This window comes from Oxyura jamaicensis, chromosome 7 (genome assembly GCF_011077185.1).
Source record: "Oxyura jamaicensis isolate SHBP4307 breed ruddy duck chromosome 7, BPBGC_Ojam_1.0, whole genome shotgun sequence".
NCBI classification, from domain to species: Eukaryota; Metazoa; Chordata; class Aves; order Anseriformes; family Anatidae; genus Oxyura; species Oxyura jamaicensis.
The window spans coordinates 37,274,292-37,295,204 of NC_048899.1; the positions used below are offsets into that span (position 1 = coordinate 37,274,292).

Consider the following 20,913-nt stretch of genomic DNA (forward strand, 5'->3'; position numbering starts at 1 on the left):
GTGGCGATGGACCAGATCCCTCCTATGTTCCCACTGGAATTGAGTGGGAGAGGTAACTGTGATGCAGGTTTGTGTAAACTGGAGAAAACAGGGATTAGAATGAATGTGCAGTGACAAACTGAAAAAAAAAAAAAAAAAAAGATACCTTCATGCTATTCACCTAAACAGTTCTTCATAATGCAACCTGAACTATTAAACTAACAAACGGACAGGAAGCATAGCAACCAAAACAGGTAATAAAAGCAGAGTTACAGTATGTGTATGATTATTCAGTATTGCTGTGGTTGCTGCAGAACTCGAGATGTGAAGACAGAAGCAAGCATAGCGCCAGCAAGTGCTTTTACCCTTTAAGAAGGAAAAAGAAGACGTGTCATTTTCTCAGTGTAGGCATTTCACTGCTACTGCAAAATCACAGTCCTCCAGCTGCCTATTACCTCCCTTTGTTTTTGTATGAATTCTGGTAGCTTTATCTCAGTATTTTTTGCTTCAGTTTCTCAGTTATATAAATAGTAATGGTGAGTATTTAAAGGAGCTTTGGGAAATATTTTGCCCTTGTTTGTTACTGGTTTTTATTAAAGCACTATTATTGATGTCGTCTTCACTGCCTACGTATGTGACAAGAAATACAAAAAGCACAGTTACTTTAATCTGAAGGTTATGGTTTACTGTGGCAGCTCCTGACATTACAGCTGCAATGCAAAGGGATGCAGGCATGGTTTACAAGGGACTAAAGTAAAAAGAGATCCCATGAGAGAAGCACATAAACGAAAGGGAGAAAATAGAAATGCTGGCCAATTGCAAAAGGACAGTGCTGGCCTACTTTCCAGACACTGATAGAGGAACACGTAAGGAGCCTAGAGGAACAGCTGGTTGGGAGGAAAGAAGAAAAACTGGGGGTCTGAGAAGGAATAAAAGAGAATAGTTGACAACAGAAATACTGAAATTCTTGGTGGAGTTGGTTAGGGTTTCAGAGAAAAAAGGCAGGTGCTGCACTTCGGAAGAGGGAACCTCAGAAAAGACTGTGAAAGAGGAGATAAAAATGTAGTCTCAGCAGTGCATAGTAGGTTGGATCATGGCATGCAAGGCATTCACTCTGAACCATGAGGTAAAGTCTTAACAGCTGATGGCTTTACTTTCCTATATTTTTTTTCTATCTAGTTTATCCAGCATTAAGCTCCATAACTGATGCGTAACCAAAATAAAATTGTTTATATACTGTAACAAATAATCACCCCTAGCAACTATCCTAATTTTTTATTAAAATGAAGCAAAGTCTTCTACTAAAGTGGAGTTTTAAGCAGAATAGCAATTTCCATCTTTTTCTCTCCTTTTTTCAGGTGAGAATGCAGGAAGATGCTGCTGTCGTAAACAAAAGAATGATCACTCAGATGGGAATGGCACCAGTTCCCGAGAGCTCCAACACTATGCTTCCTCCTTTCCAAGAAACATCTTGTGATTTGCAGCAAAGAACTGAACCATCTCTTGGACAACAGGCAAAGGATAACCTCAATGTCGCTGCTCAGGGTGATACATCGGTGGACGCTATCTACAAAGCAGTTGTAGATGCTGCAAGCAAGGGAATGCAAGTAGTAATCACCACTGCCGTTAGCAGTACAACACAGATGAGTCCCATTCCAGCTTTGAGTGCCATGAGTGCCTTCACAGCCTCAATTGGTGACCCATTAAATCTTTCTAGTGCTGTCAGTGCAGTAATCCATGGAAGAAACATTGCTGTTTCTGATCACGAAGGTAGGATAAGGAACACTAGAGGAACGCGAATACTGAAGAATTCAGAACACGGTAAAAATTCAAGTGAAGGGGATGGGTATGAATATTACAAATCAACAAGTTGTAACACACCCAAAAAACAGTGGGAAGGGGAGCAAAGTCCTGTCAGTGAGATAAACAGATGGAAATGTGATGAGTTTCTAGACCACTCTGCACATATCCATAGTAGTCCTTGTCACGAAAGGCCCAATAACATCTCCACACTGCCACTATTACAAGGCGAGCAGCATCAGATACTGTTATCACAGCGAAACTGTCAAGGTGATAAAATGTTGGAGGAGAATTTCAGGTATAACAATTACAAAAGAACTATGATGAGTTTTAAGGAAAGACTGGAGAACACTGTGGAACGATGTGCACACATAAATGGAAATAGGCCTCAGCAGAACAGAGGATTTGGGGAGTTGCTGAACACTTCTAAACAAGACCTGATTCTGGAAGAGCAATCTCCAAGTTCCTCAAATAGCTTGGAAAGTTCATTAGTTAAAGACTATATCCATTACAATGGAGATTTTAATGCCAAAAGCATTAATGGGTGTGTGCCTAGCCCTTCAGATGCTAAAAGCATCAGTAGTGAAGATGACCTAAGGAATCCAGATTCCCCTTCTTCAAACGAGCTGATACATTACAGGCCGAGGACGTTTAATGTTGGCGACTTGGTCTGGGGCCAAATCAAAGGACTGACTTCATGGCCTGGAAAACTAGTAAGAGAAGAAGAAGTTCACAATTCATGTCAACAAAACGCTGAGGAGGGGAAGGTATATTTATATATATATGCACATATCTATCTCTCTTCTTATATACACGTGTACATATGCTTATACAAACCATAGCGTATCAATACTTTATCTTGGTCCTTCATTTTTTTAACTTGTCTCGTATTTTAATAGTACAAATTGCTTTTTTTCCCTCCATACTACAGCTTGCAGAAAGGAATTTATCCCCCAAATTGTTAAACTCACAGTGTATATTTAGATGAACTTAAAGGTGTTGTGTCCAAAGAAACTGGTATCATGTGTAAGGCATATGGAGGCATCTAAAAGTGGTGAAAACTGCAAAAAGGGAAGCTGTGATCTAATCAGACTGAGGAGTCTGTAATGAGTAAAATCTTGCTGGCTGCCACATACACTGCTTGGGAGGGAATGTGTGGATACATGCATTTCACCATGAAAAAAGGTCTAAAACATCTTATAAGAGTGAAGAAAGCGCTCCAATTTGCTTGTTTGTCCTAAAGTCCAGGGTTTTAATACTGGCTGTATACTTGTCAAAGAATGTATGATAAGTATTTCAAATTCTAATCTCCACTAAGTGTGTAACATTATATTTTTGTAGTTTTCGTAAACTATTTCACATCTTCTACATGTTTTCAAAGTGCTATTTTTAAAAATGCCAGTTTTAATGTAAGTAGAAAGCCAAGGCCTAGCAAAACATTGTTTTAGCTCTTTTCGAAGAAGTCAAACCACTTAAAAATTACGTCTTTTTCCCATACTCCCGACTAGCAGATGACAACAGTCATAAAAATGCAAGAGTAGCCATAGCAGGTTGGACCAAAGTATTCCTTTACCCACAGCGTGCCCAAGAGCCAGTGCCCAGAGGAGAGCACGAGAACACGTCGAGGTTTGCTCCGGCTCCCACCAGCGCACAGCTCAGTGATGCCTGAGCCAGAACTGGTATCTCCGTGCTGTAACCAGCACTGCTCTTCCTGCACTTGGTCATGGAGTTATCTAGGTTGATGTGCAAACATAATTTACTCAAACAGTCAGGTCTTTGATGAATTGGTAGTATAAATATCTGGGGCGTTGTTTGGCTGGAATGGTTCCAACCCTGGTCCAAGAGAACGTCAGTCTCTCTTTCAAGGCTTCTTCCTTGATCTCCATGGCCTCAGTGGTTTCATGGAGCTCCTGTTTGTGTACTCTGAACAGAAGTATTTACTTTAGAGAAGTCAGCGTGCTTTAATAACAGCACTTGCATGCTTAAGAGCTCGTTCCTTATAAAGATTAGATTCCCAAGTTACAAAGCACTTTTAAAACTATAGGCAAATGAGTAACAAACAGTAAAGGATTAAACTGGAAAAATTAGGAGGTGAATGATGTCAAGGTCCCATATGACTTACGAAGACACTTCTTGTTCTGCATATACGTTCAAGTGTGTATTTGTGTTAACTTCACAAAGTTAATTGCAAATCCATATTTATAAGATTGTTCTGACACATTTTAAGAGCTTTTTAAAACTTTTATAAAGAGGTGGGTTTTTTCATTTGCTTTCCATAGCAATTTTTTTAAACTTTACTCCCAGTTTGTGTTTACCACAACGTGTGGTTGTTTTTGTGCAAACCCGCTTTCTTTAATTCCATCTCTTTTGTACATCATCTAAACACATCGCCTGGCAATCATGTTTAACGGCATAGATTTTGTTGTACGCTGAAGCACAAACAACAGGAAGGCAACCTATGGATCCCTTCTAGACCAAGGAAACGCTCCGGATGCAGTATTGTCGAGGCAGCAAGAGAGACGTTCAAGTTCTTCGTCAGGAAGTCCCATGTAACAGATCCCCTTGCTTCAGAAGGCCGTCTGTTTAATATTTTTTCTATATATGTATTTATATATTTATATACGTGTGTGGCAGATTCTCGCCACCAGGCAGTACAGAGCGAATGACCTTTCAGAGGTCAGGATTTCAGGCTGAATTACGTGATGCTGGGCAATAGGAAGGAGGTGAGAAGCAGGCTGAGAATGTGCACGTGCTGTGTCACAGTTGTGTTTCTAGTCAAAAGCAGGCAGGAGCTGGCGTGCACAGTGGCAGTCTGTGCACGCGCTGAAACCTTCCTGTAACACGTCACACAGCCACGTCCTTCAGATGTTTGGACAGCCTGGTCTGGAATAGAAATGAAAACCAAAAAGCCTTGAAAAACAAAAGGTTTCCAGAAAGTCTGCGCTCCAGAAAAATCCTGAAAGGTTGTAATTCATGGGGGGAGTCACCAGCAGCAGTTCTGGAAACTTGATTTTCTGAGGAGCTTTCTTAAAACATCTTTTAAAGTATTTGTATAAGCTGATGTTAACTTCCTGCATTGTAACATCGCTTCAGCTATGCTGTGGAATGTCGCTGTACGTTGTATGCTCTGTGTTCTCAATATCGTACGTTCCTTTGGTTTTTATTTCCATTATGAATTTGGGTTTTATATGTAACAATACTTCCATGTGCCGAGCAGCTAGCGCAGCCCGCTGGTGAGAGCTGCCCTTGGAAGCCAGCCCCCAGGGCAGCAGGACCAGCAGCTCCGCCACTCCGTGTTTCTGAGCTGGCTCCCGTGTCACTGGGAAGGTGCTGCTGATTCCTCTGGGGGGAAATTTTGCTTTTTTGCTGCAATAGACGTATGTAAAAGAAATAGAATTTGGGCGCGTTGTTTTGTAGTTGCAGGAATTACCCGGCAGTTCCTGCCAGGGAGCCGTGCTAGCAGTCAGCCTCCCGTCTGTGAGAGCACAAGTTAATTTCTTTCAGCTTTTACAACTAATTAGTACTTGATGCTAAAACATTTACAATAGAAAAACCAGTTTGTGCAGTTTCATGATAATTTGGCTTATGAATGTTTTTTTATAGTGGCATAAAGCACTGGGCTCCTACCAAGCCTGTATAAATACCTGCTTGAGGAAACTGAGCTTTTCTCGTCCTAGAGATAAGAAAAGGCGTGGTTTATCAGAGTCCTGACAAGCCAGTTTGTACGTATTGGTATTGTAAGGGGGTATTGAAGGGATGTGATACGATTAATCCCAAGCTATTGTTATACTTGCTCCCAGTTCCAGGTTACGTTAGCAATTTGACACTACTTCAAAAAGTGCTAGCAGGTTGGGTTTCTTGGCTGTTCTGCCGTCACACAATTCCTGTAATGAAGATACTGAGCCTTTTTCTAACGTAAGTCACTTGTTACCCCAATGTGGTAGTAACTCCTCATACAAGTAGTTTACCCTTTAGCTTTCCTTTGTACCCGAGGGCAGACACGTGCAACGCTGCTAAGTTTGCTCCTCCTTTGCACGGGTGCAGTGCCATGGGAGTGCTCCCAGCAGCATCGCCACAACGTAAAGGTTCGGCTCTGAAGGATCAGGATGATTACATTGCTGCCGTTAAATTCTGTTCAGTTTGAAAAATTTAAGTTTTTTCTTTAGCAGTTTTGAGAGGTGCTGTAAGCTGCGGGCTTGAGCGTTAGCGCATCGCAGCCAGGGAAGCTGCATCCACTGCTGCGGCCGGTCCCTTTGCCTCATGCACCTCCTGTGCCTTCTGCCCTCTGTGCATCCTTAACAGCTCTGCAGCTTCTCAGTCGATTGCATTTCACGTGGACGCGTTTGTATTTTTACAAAGTCTGATTGGGAAAGGAATTGTGTGAAGTGTTGGCAGCCTTGCGCGTAGTTCGAAGGGAGAAGTGCTGCAGCCTGTATGAATATTTTCCATGAAAACAGAAATCTTGCCTCCCAGTGTGCAGATTGCAGTAGTAATGACTCGGCTTTTGAGTTCCTGAAGCTGCAGTAGTTCCCAACTTCGTTATCAGATGCAGGAGTTCAAGACGTGAAATTTGGTCTAAGCGTGTATTACATTTGGCGTCGTGTCTGGAGGTTTTGACAACTTGCCTGCTCGTTAACTTCAGATCGTCACGGCTAAAAATCAGTTTCGTTGTGAATATAAATTACTTATTCATCAAAAGGTTGGCTTTAGATGGAAGTTGCATTCAAATTTATTTTTAGGCTTGTATGCTTAATAAATTTGTATTTATGGATTTAATTTTCTTTGTGTCAAAATACAAGCTGTACTTTTTAATGAAACAAATGCGATGTAAGGTTCTTGTTAGCTTATGCAAATAAGTCAAGCAAAACATAACGCTACTGACAAAAAAGGAATTTATCAGGTCATTTTCTTTAAATTGATGTCTTTTTAACGTATTTTTGTGGTTTTACAAGCAGAAATGACTGAACCAAATCCAAATAATACGCGGAGTTAAGCGGGATGTTGTGTTGTGAAGGCCCACGACAAGGTCCTGCGGGCGATACCGTTCATTCCCTCTCGTGTTTGTGGTGTTTATGCTAGCACTGACTGGTGGCGCCAGAGCTCAGATGCTGTGGTTTACGGACAGCTTGCTTAAAACATTGCAATTCTGGCTGATGTCAAGAGAAGCTAAATTTCCAATTAAAGCACTCCAGATACCAGCTCAGCAGCCCTGTTGAGCACTTGCCCACACTCCTTCCTGACTCAGCAGATCACCAAAACTTGGGCTTAAGAAAAAAATAAATACGTAAACAAATAAATACATAGAAAAATAAATATATAAAATTAAAAGCCCTTTCTCCGGATGGATAAATGAGCTGGCTAAAGCAAGCAGTAGCTAAAATTCCTAATCTCCTACTGCATAAGTAAAGCGTGTTCCTCCTGCCCTCTCCCACCCCAACCTTTGTAAGGCCTTACGCCTTTGAGCTCTTCTGAGACAGGAAAGGGCTTGGCCGTGCCATCGGCAGCGCTGCCGAGCTGGGGCCTTGCGTACTGCGTCCAGAAGGTGAGGGGATGAAACCATGTTCGTGTTGATGGCATCTGTAAAAGCTGCATGAGGTGTATCAGGCAACTCGCTGTTCCAGGTAGTCTCAGAGTTGTCCCATATAGTGGTAGAATGGGAGTACAGGATGTGAAACAACAGCATTTACCTTAATAATACAAAAACTGGGTTTAAAATACTCTTTTCCTCCTGTTTTTGCATTGCTATGAATGGTGTGGGTATGTAGAGACATTACAGTGTATAGATACACGTCTGAGGGGGTGTGTGTGTATACATTAATCTCTCTGCTGGGACGGTCGGTGTCTTACGGATGCGCTGAAAATTAGGCTCCTTACTAATGCATGTCTAGCAGTAAAGTAAAAGCGGTGTTTAATAATTGCAGGTCTGGGTAATGTGGTTTGGTGTTCATACCTTCACTCAGGTGGAGCCAGAGAAGTTGAAGACACTAACAGAAGGTCTAGAAGCTTACAACCGAGCCAGAAAAAGGAACAGAAAGTAAGTGAACGCTCATTCATTTGCCGGAGAGATGCAATAATGTCATGCTTTTGCTTCCAAAGCCTCCCGTTTTGGGGACCCTGGCAGATCTGCCAAACAGAAAAGTTAATTTTCTGAACTCCTTGTGTTGGTTACGATAATCATCCGAGATCTCTGATATCTGCATTTTTATTGCATCTTCTGATATTTACAGTAGCCTTCGTAAAATGTCAGCCTGCTTGTTAGAGCTTTCATGTGTGGGATTCTAATTTACGGCAAAAAAAAAGTTATTACATCAAAACTATTCTGACCAAATGCGCTTTTTAACAAGATCTGCCCTTCTTATCTCTTCCCTCTCCCTCTGTCAGCTGCAGGCAGAGCACAGGTTTGTTGAGATAAGTTCCATTTATTTCCCATGGCCAAGAAGCTTTGCAGACCTTGTGAAGTCCAGCTGCACGTAACCAGGCAGCGGCTCGGTGCGGGGCTTCCCTTGCACTCTGTACTGCCTGGTTTCATCAGCCCTTTTAGCCTTTGGTTACCAGGGTACGGGGATGGAAGGCCTGTGAAACATCGAGTATCAGGGCGTGAAACAGAAAGCATAGACAAAAAGAGGAAAATGAGGTTGACTGGAGGCGAAATAAAACCTTGGCAGCTGCAAAAGGGCAGCAGAGCAGAGGTGGTGCTGTGGTTGGGATCGCTCTAGGATGCTGCGGTGTGCTCGCTCCTGCACTGAAAATGCACTGCATTGGGTGAGAATGTCCAGTCCGCCCACACCACTTGTCTTCAGAACGGGAAACGTGGGCATAATGGAATTAAATAATTATTCGTCTCCAGCTCCATTTAAGGTGTCAGCTTTTCCTCTATTTATACGTCACGCAGTGCTTACCAGAAATAGTTGTAGTGCCAGTGAGACAATGCCACGTTCTTTTTTTCACCATCCCCAAGTGCTGGAGCTGAAGGGTGAGAAGGGCTCCTGGCAGCCGGGCGCTGGCTCTGCTCCCCGCAGCCAAGTACGTGCCGCGAGGAGGCGACAGCCGCTGACCTGAAGGGCTGTCAAGGGTGGAATAAGCAATACAGTGTACGAAAACCTCCCGTCTTCTGACTTGTAGTCACATATTCGGCAGGCTGGGGGTTGTCTAGACCTGCACGGAGCCCCGTGCCCTTTCTTGTGGCACTGCTGGTTCTGCACCGGGGCTTGTACATAGCGAAACAGCGGCTGTCAGGTCGCCCCGGTCTGGGGCCTTTGGGTGCCCCTGGTCCTAGGGTCACTTTACAGCCCTTAGAGGTTTTTCCCCATATTTCTACCTGTCTATATTTCGTATTTCAAGAATTTTGCTCTTTCTTCGCAGACCAGAGGGTAGCCGCTTCTCTTTTACCTGTGGTCTGTTCTAAATTTATCTGAAACAGCTCTTATCTCCTTGTGATCTTCTCCATGAGACATGTCCTTGTAGCATCTCGCTCCACAAGGGTCCAAAATTGTGGGGGATTAAGCATTAGATAGAGTAGTTACACGTGGAACACAACTCCTGTTAGTTGCCGGTGCCACACGGATAAGCACTCAGCACGTGCACACACCAGCACTGACATCACGTTGGGCACTTCTGTAACACAAAGAAGTTTACACGGGTAAAGAAGTCCAGGAGAGATCAGCTTCAGGAGCATGGGCCAACGCTGCAGAGGTTCGGTGTCTTGAGCAGAGCGACGTTAGCATCCAGACCCTCAAAACGACACGGCTTCACGGCGCGAGCAGCGGCTGCACGCCAGGTCTGGGACCTGCCTGCTGCAGGACGGAGCTTGGGGACTTCCAGGTTCGGCTCAGTTCAAGGTCGCTTTTCGTTCGGAGGATACAAATGGGTAAAGTGGCAGTGGGCTCCAGTGGGAAGGATTAAAAACACTGCTGGCACCAAGGTTGTCCTGTGTCCCCGGGGGAAGGAGGTTAAATCCATCGCCAAACCTGTTGGCCATGAGGGGATTCCAGGGAGGCGATGTGCTGCTCTTTAGTTGGAGAAGGAAACCGCTGCTAGAATCTTTTAAATGGGGTTTGACAGAAGTTGGGGCATTTACAGATCGCTTTGCATCGCGCGTCATACCTCAGGCAATTTATCCGATGTCGGGGTCCCTGCTGTGTTGTTGCAGTGACTTTGTCCGCGGTAGCTGGGTATTTTGGTGATGGGCACTGCTGAAACTTTGGCTCAAGGGCAGGTCCTCGTCTTCACGGTGGAATGTAGCTAGTGGAAAAAACACGTCAGCGTCTTAGGACTACAACTCATACCGTCAGTTGTATTTTTAATACTGCCAAATGGCTCTTCTGACTAAGAGCAAGAATTTGCTAAGCATCTAATACGGGTGGGAGTGACCTCAAGAGGTCATCCTACCCAAAGGCAAGACATGAAGGAAGAAAAACAGGGAGGAGAAATCTGCATGCTGTGTAATACTGCCTTTGATTATCTTAATTGCTAGGGCTGTTTCATTATGACAGTGAAAATCACCATAAATTAAGTCACATCAATCATTGCTGGCTTTGCCGTACTTTCCATTGTGCTTACGGAGTAAAAAATTCCATCTCCAGTGAAAAGCTCCTCCGCTATTCTTTTGACAGAGAAATAGTGAAACGACTTCTCCATATCCATATCCAGACTTGCCGGTTTGTTAGAAGGGGTTGCTGCTAAGGTGCTAGCGAATGCTGAATGTGCCAGTGACTTCATGCTCAACATCATCTCAGATGCGGTTCTGTTAAAGCAGAAATTCCAGCTTCCAAAATCAATCCAGGATCCTTGCTGCTCTGAAAGCCGCCGCAGGGTGCGTGCCTGGGGAATGAAGCGCTTAAACAAGGGCAGCGTCCTTGGGTTTCCATCCCAAGTCCTGCACGTTCTCGGTGCGGGCACATCTAGGCTGGCTCTGATGCCGCTGACGGCAAACAAAGTTTCTCAGTGCTGTTTGGAATTAGCTTCTATCAATTTAGTATTGGATTTTAGGCAAATGATACTACAAAGCAGTTCACGCTGGGTTTCCAAACATTGCCTACTTTTTAGTTCACCGACCAAAATAGGAGTTTGTGAAATAGCGGGGGGGAAAATCCGCCAAAGACGTGTGAGGGTGCTGACAGAGCATCGTGTTGATGAAATACCTGGACATCCCATGAGTAACTTGCGATCGGAGAGCTGCTTCTAGAGGACACTCAGATCATCAGCGTTATCAGGCCTGAATACAGCTGCAGTACAAATGGAGCCATCACGGTGCCTTTCTAGAGGTGACGTTGCCGCTGAACAAAATCCTGCTGGGTATTTGCAGTGTCCTAGCTGACACAATGACCCTTCTCTCTTTATTAAAAGGGAAGACTTATTTAGGAAGTGCCCCCTTCTATGGAGGGCAGTCCCAGTGCCTTGGCCATCGGTGCCAGCGTGGGACAAGTTTTCCTGTTAGGGTTTTTGTGTGCATAAGGAGCAAGCACAGCAGGGGCTCTATCCTGCCCCCTCACTGCTGCACCCCGAGGCTGTCGCGATGGGTGCGCGCAGGACGGTCTCTGATCTCCTGGAGGATCTCTCCCACCTCGTATGCAGCCATTTCTCCTCAAGTCCGTGACTCTTCCAGATGCGCTCGGGGTGGCTTTTGGTTTGGAAGGAGCTTCCCTTCTCTTGGAGGCTGCCCCTGGGAGCACTGCCCGTGCCCAGATGCACCTTTTTCCCCGAGGGGATCACCGGGCGGTCAGCGCAAAGGGAGCTGCTCTCGGGGCTCCTGTCCCCGGCCAGGACCCGCAGCGGTGTGAAACTCGAAGGGACATTGAGCTGCGAGCTTCCCACCGTGGGCAGGAGGAAGGCCTGGCAGGGCGTGCGGTGATGTACAAGCAGGCAGCGCTGCTCAGCCCTGCGCAGGGGTGTCGCTGACATGGAGCTGCCGGGGCAAGGTTTGCTTGTGGTTTGTCTCGCAGCTCCTGTAACTAACAATCCAGGTCGCTGCCTTTCATTGTTCTTCTGCGATTCTAACGCAGAATTCTAACGCAGAATTCTAACGCAGAATTCTAACGCGAGCCTTCAGCTGGCACAGTGTTAGAGAGATCTGCTCTTGCTGTTTGTGCCGTAACAACCTGGGAGGCTCTCCGGATGCTAAAATGTGTCTGATGAATTAATGCATTTATTGTTAATTGTGTTTCTCTGCTACTGAGTTACTGATAACATTAATTTCTTCTTCCTAGAAGTGGAAAGCTAAATAACCATTTAGAAGCTGCTATACATGAGGCCATGAGTGAACTAGACAAAATGTCTGGGAATGTAAGTTCCTTTTCACATTAGCAATAATTTCACCTTCTCTCTGTTTGTGCATGTGTGTCAGTTGGAGGCTGGGATTGTCGATTTGGGTTCCTTTCTATACATTTTGTTTGTGTTTTGTTAAGTAATGGGGAATTTTCAATATTTTTCTTGCCTGACAAACTGTTTGCAAATGTCTAGTCATTCCGAAAGATCCAGAAAAGATGTATCATTTTAGTTGCATTGCCAATTATATGTATTTTTAAAAGATAGATACCTGGACATACTTGGCACATGCAGCCTGGTATTGCCTTGATCAGTTCCAGTCGGGCTCATATTCCAGGGGTTTTCTCTGGCTAGTGACACAAAACCAGGCTCATTTGCTGAACCCACCTTTAAAAGCATCGTTTGTTTGAGTATCAAACCCTTTGAATAAAGTTTTCCTCATGTGACCTGAAAGATTCTGTCCTGAAAGGTAAGTTGAAAAGGGTATTCCTGGTATCAGATCTAACAGCGAGCTTTCAAAAATATTTACCCTGTTGTTACGTGAGCCCAGTATCTTTCTAACGTAACATTTCCTTATGTCATGGACTCGTTCCTCTTCATAATTAGAATGTCTGTGATTCCTTTATGACGCGCAGAGAAGTGTGTCACGATACGTATAACCATGTTCTGCAAATTACTAATTATGAAGCACTTGACTACAACATTCTTTTTCTCCCGATACCCGATGCCCAGTCGTACAGATGCCGGTACACACACACCTTTAGAGGAACGAGTAAGACTTAGAGGAGGAAATCTGAACAGACCTGCAGGCTCAAAGCTGGTTTCAGCACCAACAAACACTAAATAAGTTTCTCAGTTGCTTTTAGTGGTTGCCATTACTAATAAGAAAACCAAACATTTTGGTTAGAGTTGTGAACTTATTAAACAAGATTGCATTTTGATTTGAAACGTCTTCCTCTTGATTGGAAGGAAGAGGCCAGCAGGACCTGACTGCAGCTCTGTTGCAAGTACACGCGGGACGTGTACGGCACACGCATCTCCTGGGCCACTTGCGGCACCGCTTAGACGTTGGGGCCGGCCCGTGCTGCTGGCGCCAGCCACCTTCCCTCCGTGCACAAATGCAGCGGTGCTCAAACCTCGCTCTGATTGTATTTTAACTCAGATAGAAAGTGGCTCAGGGGAAACTGCTCTAACGGGGCTTGCTCATCTGGTAGTTCCCTAACACAGGCACTGATCTACCAGCCTGGGCGTCAGTACGTCGTCTTGATTGATATTTTCATTATCTGGGCCCAAAATTCATCATCAGGGTTTATTTCCATGAAAATTACGATTCTTAGAAGCAGTCACAGGGAATCAGCGCTTCCCTTTTTAGCGACTCGCTTTTTTTTTCAGCTGCTGCTGTTCAGTCGTCAGCTACATTTTAAATGAAAAGCATGTGCAAACACGCTAATGAGCCTAAATCATCATTTCTGCTGGAAAGAGCCAATAAATAAGTAGGAAACGTTAGCGGGCTGCAGGAATTCAGGAAGGAACCCAGGAAGTAATTCAGCACAGGGTTTGTGGCTGCGCTGCTGGGGCTGGGAGCGGCGCTGAGCGGAGCGCAGGCTGCCGGCTGCCGACAGATGGTGGTGGCACTCCGTGCCCTGCCCGCCTCGCCCGCTGCTCGCGCTGAGCTTTGCGCTGGGCAGCCAGCGATGGGAAACTGCCTTGTGCTCAAAGCCACCTAGCATCGAACTCGAATTCGAGCCCGTTGCTTTAATAACGAGCTGGAAACAGCTTGCTCATCGCAGCTTGTCCCTAATGAGGCTGCTAGCGACCTGAATTCGGCTCCTCTGATCTTTTCCGTGTTAGCGGTGTTTTCTCACCCTATACTTGCTACTTATCGCTAATGTCAAAATGCTTTATAGAGATCTGTGTCATGGAATTGGACATAATTGCTGCTTGGGCTGAGCTCCTCGTTAGGCAGTCGGCGCCGTTCTGCAGTGTTGGACAGCTCTCCAGCTCCCCTTTCATTCGGGCTGTGTAAACGGGAAATCCTGAGAACAGTTTTGTAGGGGCAGCCTAGCAGCATCCCAAGCAATCCCGTAACTCGCTGATTTGTGGCCGGGTACTTTGACCAATGTCCTTTGCTAACTTGTAAATATACTTGTTTTTAGGTCCACCAAATCCCACAGGGAGACAGACAAGTGAAGCCTCCAAAACCCAAGAGGAGGAAGATCTCTAGATAACATTGAATGTCTTTGTTACTGGTCCAGTACTTATCAAAACGAACGTGCACATAAGTCTGTATGTAGGTATTGGTATAGACGTGGTTATATCAATATTTATATGAACAGATAGACGCCACCGCAGGGTGCTACGTGGAGTAGTGGTACAATATTTTTGATGATTAGGAGGGATAGCGGTTGCTGGATAAACCAATCAAAACTCTTGAAAGGTTACAGTAACAATGTCAGATGATTACTGATTTTTTTTTCTATAATACTAAAATTGTGATTATAAGAAATAGTCCAAATGTTTCTGAGAAATTTTCATTGTGTATATAGATAATACAGAATTTCATGGTGATATCTGAAATGTAAATATTGTACAATATTGTCATGTACAAGCGTACCTAATGCACACTTTATCTTTTATTGTACAAAAAAAATAGTGTACAAAATTCTTTGGTTTCTATTGAGTACACATACAAGAGACTACCAGTGTAAAGTGATAAATAAAAATACAGCCTAAATGCTTTTATATGATAATGTAAAAGATGCTGTTTTTGTATTTAACAGCAGAGAGAAGGCATGATTATGTAATACCTTAATTATGACATACACTTCACGCCACTGAGTGTTCATTTATACTGTCTGTTGGAATGAACCTTGCCTGGAAGTACTGTACTCCATTCAGGTCTCTGTAGGAGAGTGCAACCTTGCAGATTCCTAACGGGACGTGGGATCACAGCTCTAATTAATAATTCAAAGGCTGCAACCACCGGTTGCGTTTTTATTTACTTAACTTTTAAGGTAGAATGCTGTAGATTTTATTAAAAAGAAAGAAAAAAAAAAAGTAGACGAACTACTTTAGTCAGCCATTTCTGTAGTTAAAGTTTCATAGCCACCTGATAAACTAAACAGTTTCTGTCCCCAGTAACTCTGACCCCTCAACCCCCCTAGATTTCTTAGCTTAAATTAGCTAACGTCATTAACCATCGCGTTTACTTTTAGTGGGGCAGAGGCCCTGCTCAGTGATGTGATCAGTGCCGATTGCGGTTTGGTTTCGCAGCAGAACGAGAGGGCACGCTCCGCAGTGTTCAGAAAAGTGATTCCAGATCCATCTCACAGTATTGAAACAAAAATTCAAGGGTGGCTTACAAAACTATTAGCAACAGTAATTTTTATCAGTATTATGTAACATATCAGATTTATTTTATTTAAAAAGAATTATTTATACCATTAACAGATTCTTATATATATTAATGTGGCTGAAATGTGCAGGTTAAATCTATTAACCAAATTATTTATGTTATATTAAGTGAGAAATGTGAAACATATGTAGAAAAAATTAATACACTACAGATTTAAAAGTCTAAAGCTATGAGCCATTATAAAATTAACGAACGGAAGTGTAGCACAACATTATTTCCATTTTAGTTCTTTTTTTTCCTTCTTTTTGTTTTTTTTTCAACGTGGATGGTGGTGATGGTGATGGAAGCAGTGGCATCCTCTGTCTTCGAGGCTTCCCGAAATAACTCACCATTCCCGGTCCCCGGGTGGAGTCCTTAACCCCCCCCTCCTCGCCCGGGCCCGCCACCTACCTCAGGTCGCCTTTCTCCCTGAGCTCCCGAATCTCACTCTCTAGCCACGGACTGGCAGCGGTCAGCGCCCCGTGAAGCCGGTGGCACTGCCGCTCTCCGGGCGCCGGGACCACGCGCCACCGCCACCCCTCTGCCCGGGCGCCCTGCCCGAGCCCCCCACGTCTCCGCAGAGTGACATGACCGAGGCCGGCTGCCCCCGAGGACCACGGGCCCACAGGCTCCCCCAGCCTCGGCTCTCGCGTGCCGGAGCACAAAGCACTACCTCCGGGCTCCCCGCTTCCTCATGTCCCGCAGAGCAGCTCCCACTCCTTCCCCAGCCCGAGGGATCGCAATAGCTACACTGGCTACAGGGGCCTGGAGGCAGGAGCCCTTCCTTCCGCGGGGTAGGTTCATTTGTCGTGTGTGTAACGCCACGGTCCTACACGCAGACTCATGTGGAGTGATTCTTTTGTGTAGCGTAGCTGGCATCTTTCTGTTACGAGTTACTGTGTTTGTTCTGTTTGATGATGTTGTCCCTTCGCCATGCCCGCCCGCTCTTCCGCTGTGTGTCCACACCTGTGCGTTCCATCAGAGATACGGGGCTGTGTGCGAGGGTGCGTGCGTGTGCGCCTGCGTAGCTTCAGTTTATTTCCCCCTTTGCTTTCTGTCCTAGAGCGGAGTTTGTATCGCCCAGCCCTTCTTTTGGCATTTGAACGAATTAGGTTTGTACCTTCTCACCGATGTATACTTTACATCAGTAGACTATGTAAAGTATTTTTGTGCACTTGATTTCATTGGTTAATAATGGCATTGATGTGGGTGCTAGGAGTAGCTTGTTTCAGTCCATACAATTTTTTTTTTCTCTTTTAGAGTTTTTATGGTTTCATGTAAGCAGTTAATGTAAATATTGTGAGCATTACAGGTCATGCGGTGTTGTAACATTTTAAAAAATGTTGCACCTACTTTACGATTAAAAAACTGGTCACTCATACTTGAATTTTGCCCTTAGAGCCATTTCTTTCTCTTTGCATTAAAGCATAATATACTTTTTTGATGGAGGCCCAACCCTTCTTTCTACCTTATTATTTTTTGTTTAATAAATCTATATTTTTTCTAATAGAAGACTTAAAATGAAAATTTAAAAAAAAAAAAAAAATACTTTTTGCCTACTTTCTAATTTAAGAGAGAATTCCTATATTTAAAAGGTGGAAAAAAAATACTCCATTGTGGAAAGTGGAACAAGGCTTTTACTTGTCATTACCATGGCGCAATCACCCAGAGCTGAACTGGCTGAGCACAGCGAGCCCACAGAGTCGATCAGGATCTCGGTAGCTTAGGGCACTACGTGGTTCTTTGAGGATGTAAAGTGTTAACGTATTCTTGTCTATTTATTTATTTATTTATTAATTATGCTTTCTTTTGCTAAGTGGGTGACAATGTGGTTGAGTCATTCAGATGACATTCAAATTAAAGAAAATAATTCCTCTTTCTATTATGGTGCATTTTGTGAACACCATAAAACTATTTTCATTTATTCCGATGGATTTTCTTCCTATTTTCGCTTCTTAAAGAGAACGTTTTGCTGGTTATCAGCTGCAAAAACATTATCCACAGAGGAAAGAAAAAAAGAAAAAAAAAAAAACCAACCCACCTCTGATGTCCCAGGTCTATTATACTCACAGTCTAAGGTTTTAGGGGTTAGAAAGAACTTAAAGGTGTTTCTAAGTAATGTGATATCCTTTTGGAGTCCCTGCATTTGCTGGTATAGAGTTGTTAGCGGGCTCACGGTGGACTGAATTACCTTAGGACTGCTACCTTTCTTAGCTACAGTTTGTATTTTGCTATGTAGGGTTGTAATGTGAGAATTCCAGAAGAGCAGTAGCATTAAAAGTGCTTTTCTATTTTTTAAAAAAACCCATTCTAGTCTTACTAAGAATTAGAAATTTTTTTATTATCAGTTTTGTAATTTTTGATAAAGTTGTCAATATTATGATTAAATCACCAGAAAAAAAAGTTCCTGTGATGTTCTCTTCGGGGCAGGGACTATGTCTCCTGTGTATTTGTAAGATGCCTAGCGCAACGGGGTGCCCAGTCTTAAACGGGGCCATGGGCACCGCTATCAAATTAAATAGCAAACAACAAGGTCAAAGTTGATTTAAATGTACGAAAGCCAAGAGAATTCACAGTTCAGCCTAAAATCTGATTACCTGTCCTCAGTTTGTGACCTCCGTGAATGCAGTGTCATCCCGGGCAGCCTCTGGCAGGTAAGTCGAGGAAGCTGACGGCTGTTGAAGCTTTGCTCAGGAAAACCAGGATCCACGTCCAACACCAGCGCCCCGTAGCACGGCCTCCAGTTCCCTGCCTCTGCTCTTTGTACCGCTACCAACCGAGCAACCCAGCGTCCACGTTTCAGAGGTGCCTGGACGTATCGTTATGAACCCGGTGCTTTCAGCTTGGTGCTAATTTACACAATCCAAACCACGCAGACACATCATTTAGCTCAAAACCCGCTGCAAGCTCAATTCGAACCTAGGTCAGACGAACTCCGGAAAAACACGTCCAGGCTTCCAAAACCTTCTGTGGCTGCCCACGGCCGGCTGCTGCGGTGCCTCCAACCACGCGCTGCGCTGCCAGGGACGGGAGGTGAACAGCCACAGAGGAGAGAGCCCTCACTCGTGTGTTTTGTGCGGTGCCGCTCAAACGCAGAGTCAGCAGGAGCCGTTTGTTGCCGTACCGGGCCGTGCTGCTGCAACACGCTGCACAAGTGCGCATACCCCAAAAGGTCCCGCCGGCCTCGTGCAGCGCTGCACACTGGTGGGCAAAGTGGAGGAAACCACCCTGAAGTGGAACAGCAACACACGGCATTTGCTTTGTGCTCGAGAGCTGAGGGCAAGTCGGGCCCCCCAGCTCACTTCTCTCTCTGCCAGGGTTTGCTATTTCCGTGTTGGCTTTGGACGCTTAAGAGAAATTCCTGTTGTGGCTTCAAAAACTCAGAGATTTGATTTGACTCAGAATGGCCCCCACAAAGCACGTTCTGGAGAGATTTCATCTCTCAAAACTTTTACCTGCTGTGAGATAAGAATTTGTCTGTAATTGAATGCTATTGCAGCAGGAGATAAGGGTTTAGGATTTAGAACAGAAAAAAAAAATACAAGAGTGGTTTCTGGAAAATTCGATTCTAGAAAAGCCATGGAAAATGGGAAAGGTTTTCATCTGCTTCCTGTGGCTAAAGCTCCGTGGGGAGAGGGCAGCATCTCTGCAGAGCCAGACCCCACAGCTACTGCACAGACAAACCCCAGGCGTTAGCGTGGGGAGTCAGGACTCAAAGCAACAAGCGTGCACGTGTGGGGTCAGCTGGCATGTCAGAATGTCAGGCAGGAATCTGTGCCACTGAGGGAGCAAGGTGGAGCTGGGTCACAGGCTGAGTCCAGCTTTGAGCCGTGCTAAAATAGTTCTGCTAATGGATGGAAATACCTGCGTGTCGAGGTCCGGCGGGGCAAAAACCGTGCAGGTAAGTCCTGTGGTGTCAGCACCTCCTGACTGCTGCTTACACCCGGTAACCCGGAGAGGCAGCAAAGAAAAATCAGTGTTCTTGCCCCAGGGAAATATGTCAGGTACCAAACGAACCTGGAAAAATAAATGCTTCCAGCTTAAAAAATATATATATATATACCACTTCTGTCTGCTTCACGCTTACCTACAGTATGCGAACATTCCCATCTGTGTGTGCGTAACCTGGGATGGAACGGCGCAGCAGAGTCTGTTTTATCTGACCCCAGAAGTTCCCATCTCACCAAGTCGCCGTCATTTTAGGCTTTTTTGAAAGAGAGGCGATTCCTAACTCCTGGTAAAAATACCACTTTTTTTCAGTTCCAGGAAAATAATTTGTTGGTTTTCACTCTGAATTTTTCCCAGAGGGGGAAAAAAAATGTCATAAAAATAACAAATAGTATTAGGGTTTGCCGTTACTTGCGATCAGTTGTGGAAGCTCCTCTCTGTTCCTGAAGGAATAATAAATAAATATTTAGCCCTGAAAAATAAAAGTAAAACTTTCTCTATTTTGTTTAATTGTGGCCCAGAGGAGAGTCTGTAGCTCCGTTCTTTAGTCTGGTACATCCTTGCAGTTTCAAACAAGATGCCAAAACCCAACCCCGTATAGTGAAATGACTTTGCTTGGGCACAAAGGTGCCATTGCCGTGTTCAAAAACAGATACCCGAGTGGTCTGCCTGCTCCAGTGCCTGCTGGATTTGTAATGGAATTTCTTGGCTTGGGGCTGCGGGAGGGAAGCACCTGGGGAGAAAGAAAGAAGAGCTGGGTACAACGAGGCTCAAACAAAATCCTTGTCCACGTGAGAGAGAAGGAAGACGGCCCAAAAGAGCCAGCGTAAACCTCGTCCAAACGGATCATTCTCAGCACGTGACAAAGAGCATCCGGCTGCTGGCATCTGCTTCCCAGAAATAAACACGAGTTATTTTATTAACTGATGAGAAATAAAAGGTGGGAAGGGGATTGCAAACTCCCCAAAACAGCTACTGGTTTTGCCGAATGTTTCCAAGAGCTTTTTTTGTGTTTCAGCCCAGAGTAAGGCAGGCTTCCAGTTACTGCAAAACCAAAAAGAGCTGTGCAGGTGACAAGCGTAGATGTCTGAGGGGGATTCAAGCAGGAGACTCGGTGAGGAAAAAAAAAAAACCAACATAACTATATTTAAAAATACTTGGAAAGAAATCTTTTTCAGTAACTTGCTTCCACTCTTGGAGCTGATGTCACCCCAGAACAGCTTCTTTGTGGTCTCAGTTGCTGACAGCACTCCATCGTCTCAAGCCTGCTCTTTCTTACTCAGGTATTCAAAAACTTGTTACAACGAAGTTAATATAAATCAGGAAAACTGAGGCAGCTGGGATTTCAGATAACATCACAATAACCTTCCTGTTAGATTACCTTCCTGTTAGTTTGCGTTTTAAGACATAAAGAAGGTTTGGGGCCCTTATGCACCAGGTGATGGAGTCCTTGCATCCCTTGGAAGTTGAACTACAAGCAGTAAAAATTATTATTTTTTATTTTTTTTTAAAAAAGGGTACAATGAAAG

The 20,913-nt window shown here is 44.5% G+C and overlaps 1 protein-coding gene across 8 annotated transcripts in view; it reads left to right on the forward strand.

Moving 5' to 3' along the window:
- The window catches only part of MBD5 (methyl-CpG binding domain protein 5), a 100,148-nt gene extending 85,061 nt beyond the window's left edge, over nt 1-15,087 (forward strand). For 6 of the 8 annotated variants that reach the window (XM_035332373.1, XM_035332380.1, XM_035332374.1 and 3 more), the window contains 4 exons: nt 1,338-2,546; nt 7,701-7,813; nt 11,985-12,060; nt 14,199-15,087. In XM_035332373.1, coding sequence (XP_035188264.1) covers nt 1,338-2,546; nt 7,701-7,813; nt 11,985-12,060; nt 14,199-14,270 — 1,470 coding nt within the window. In that variant the 3' untranslated portion in view covers nt 14,271-15,087. The remainder of the gene's footprint in view (nt 1-1,337; nt 2,547-7,700; nt 7,814-11,984; nt 12,061-14,198) is intronic. The other 2 variants (XM_035332379.1, XM_035332381.1) reach the window with 1 other exon arrangement.
- Nucleotides 15,088-20,913: the final 5,826 nt, after the last annotated feature.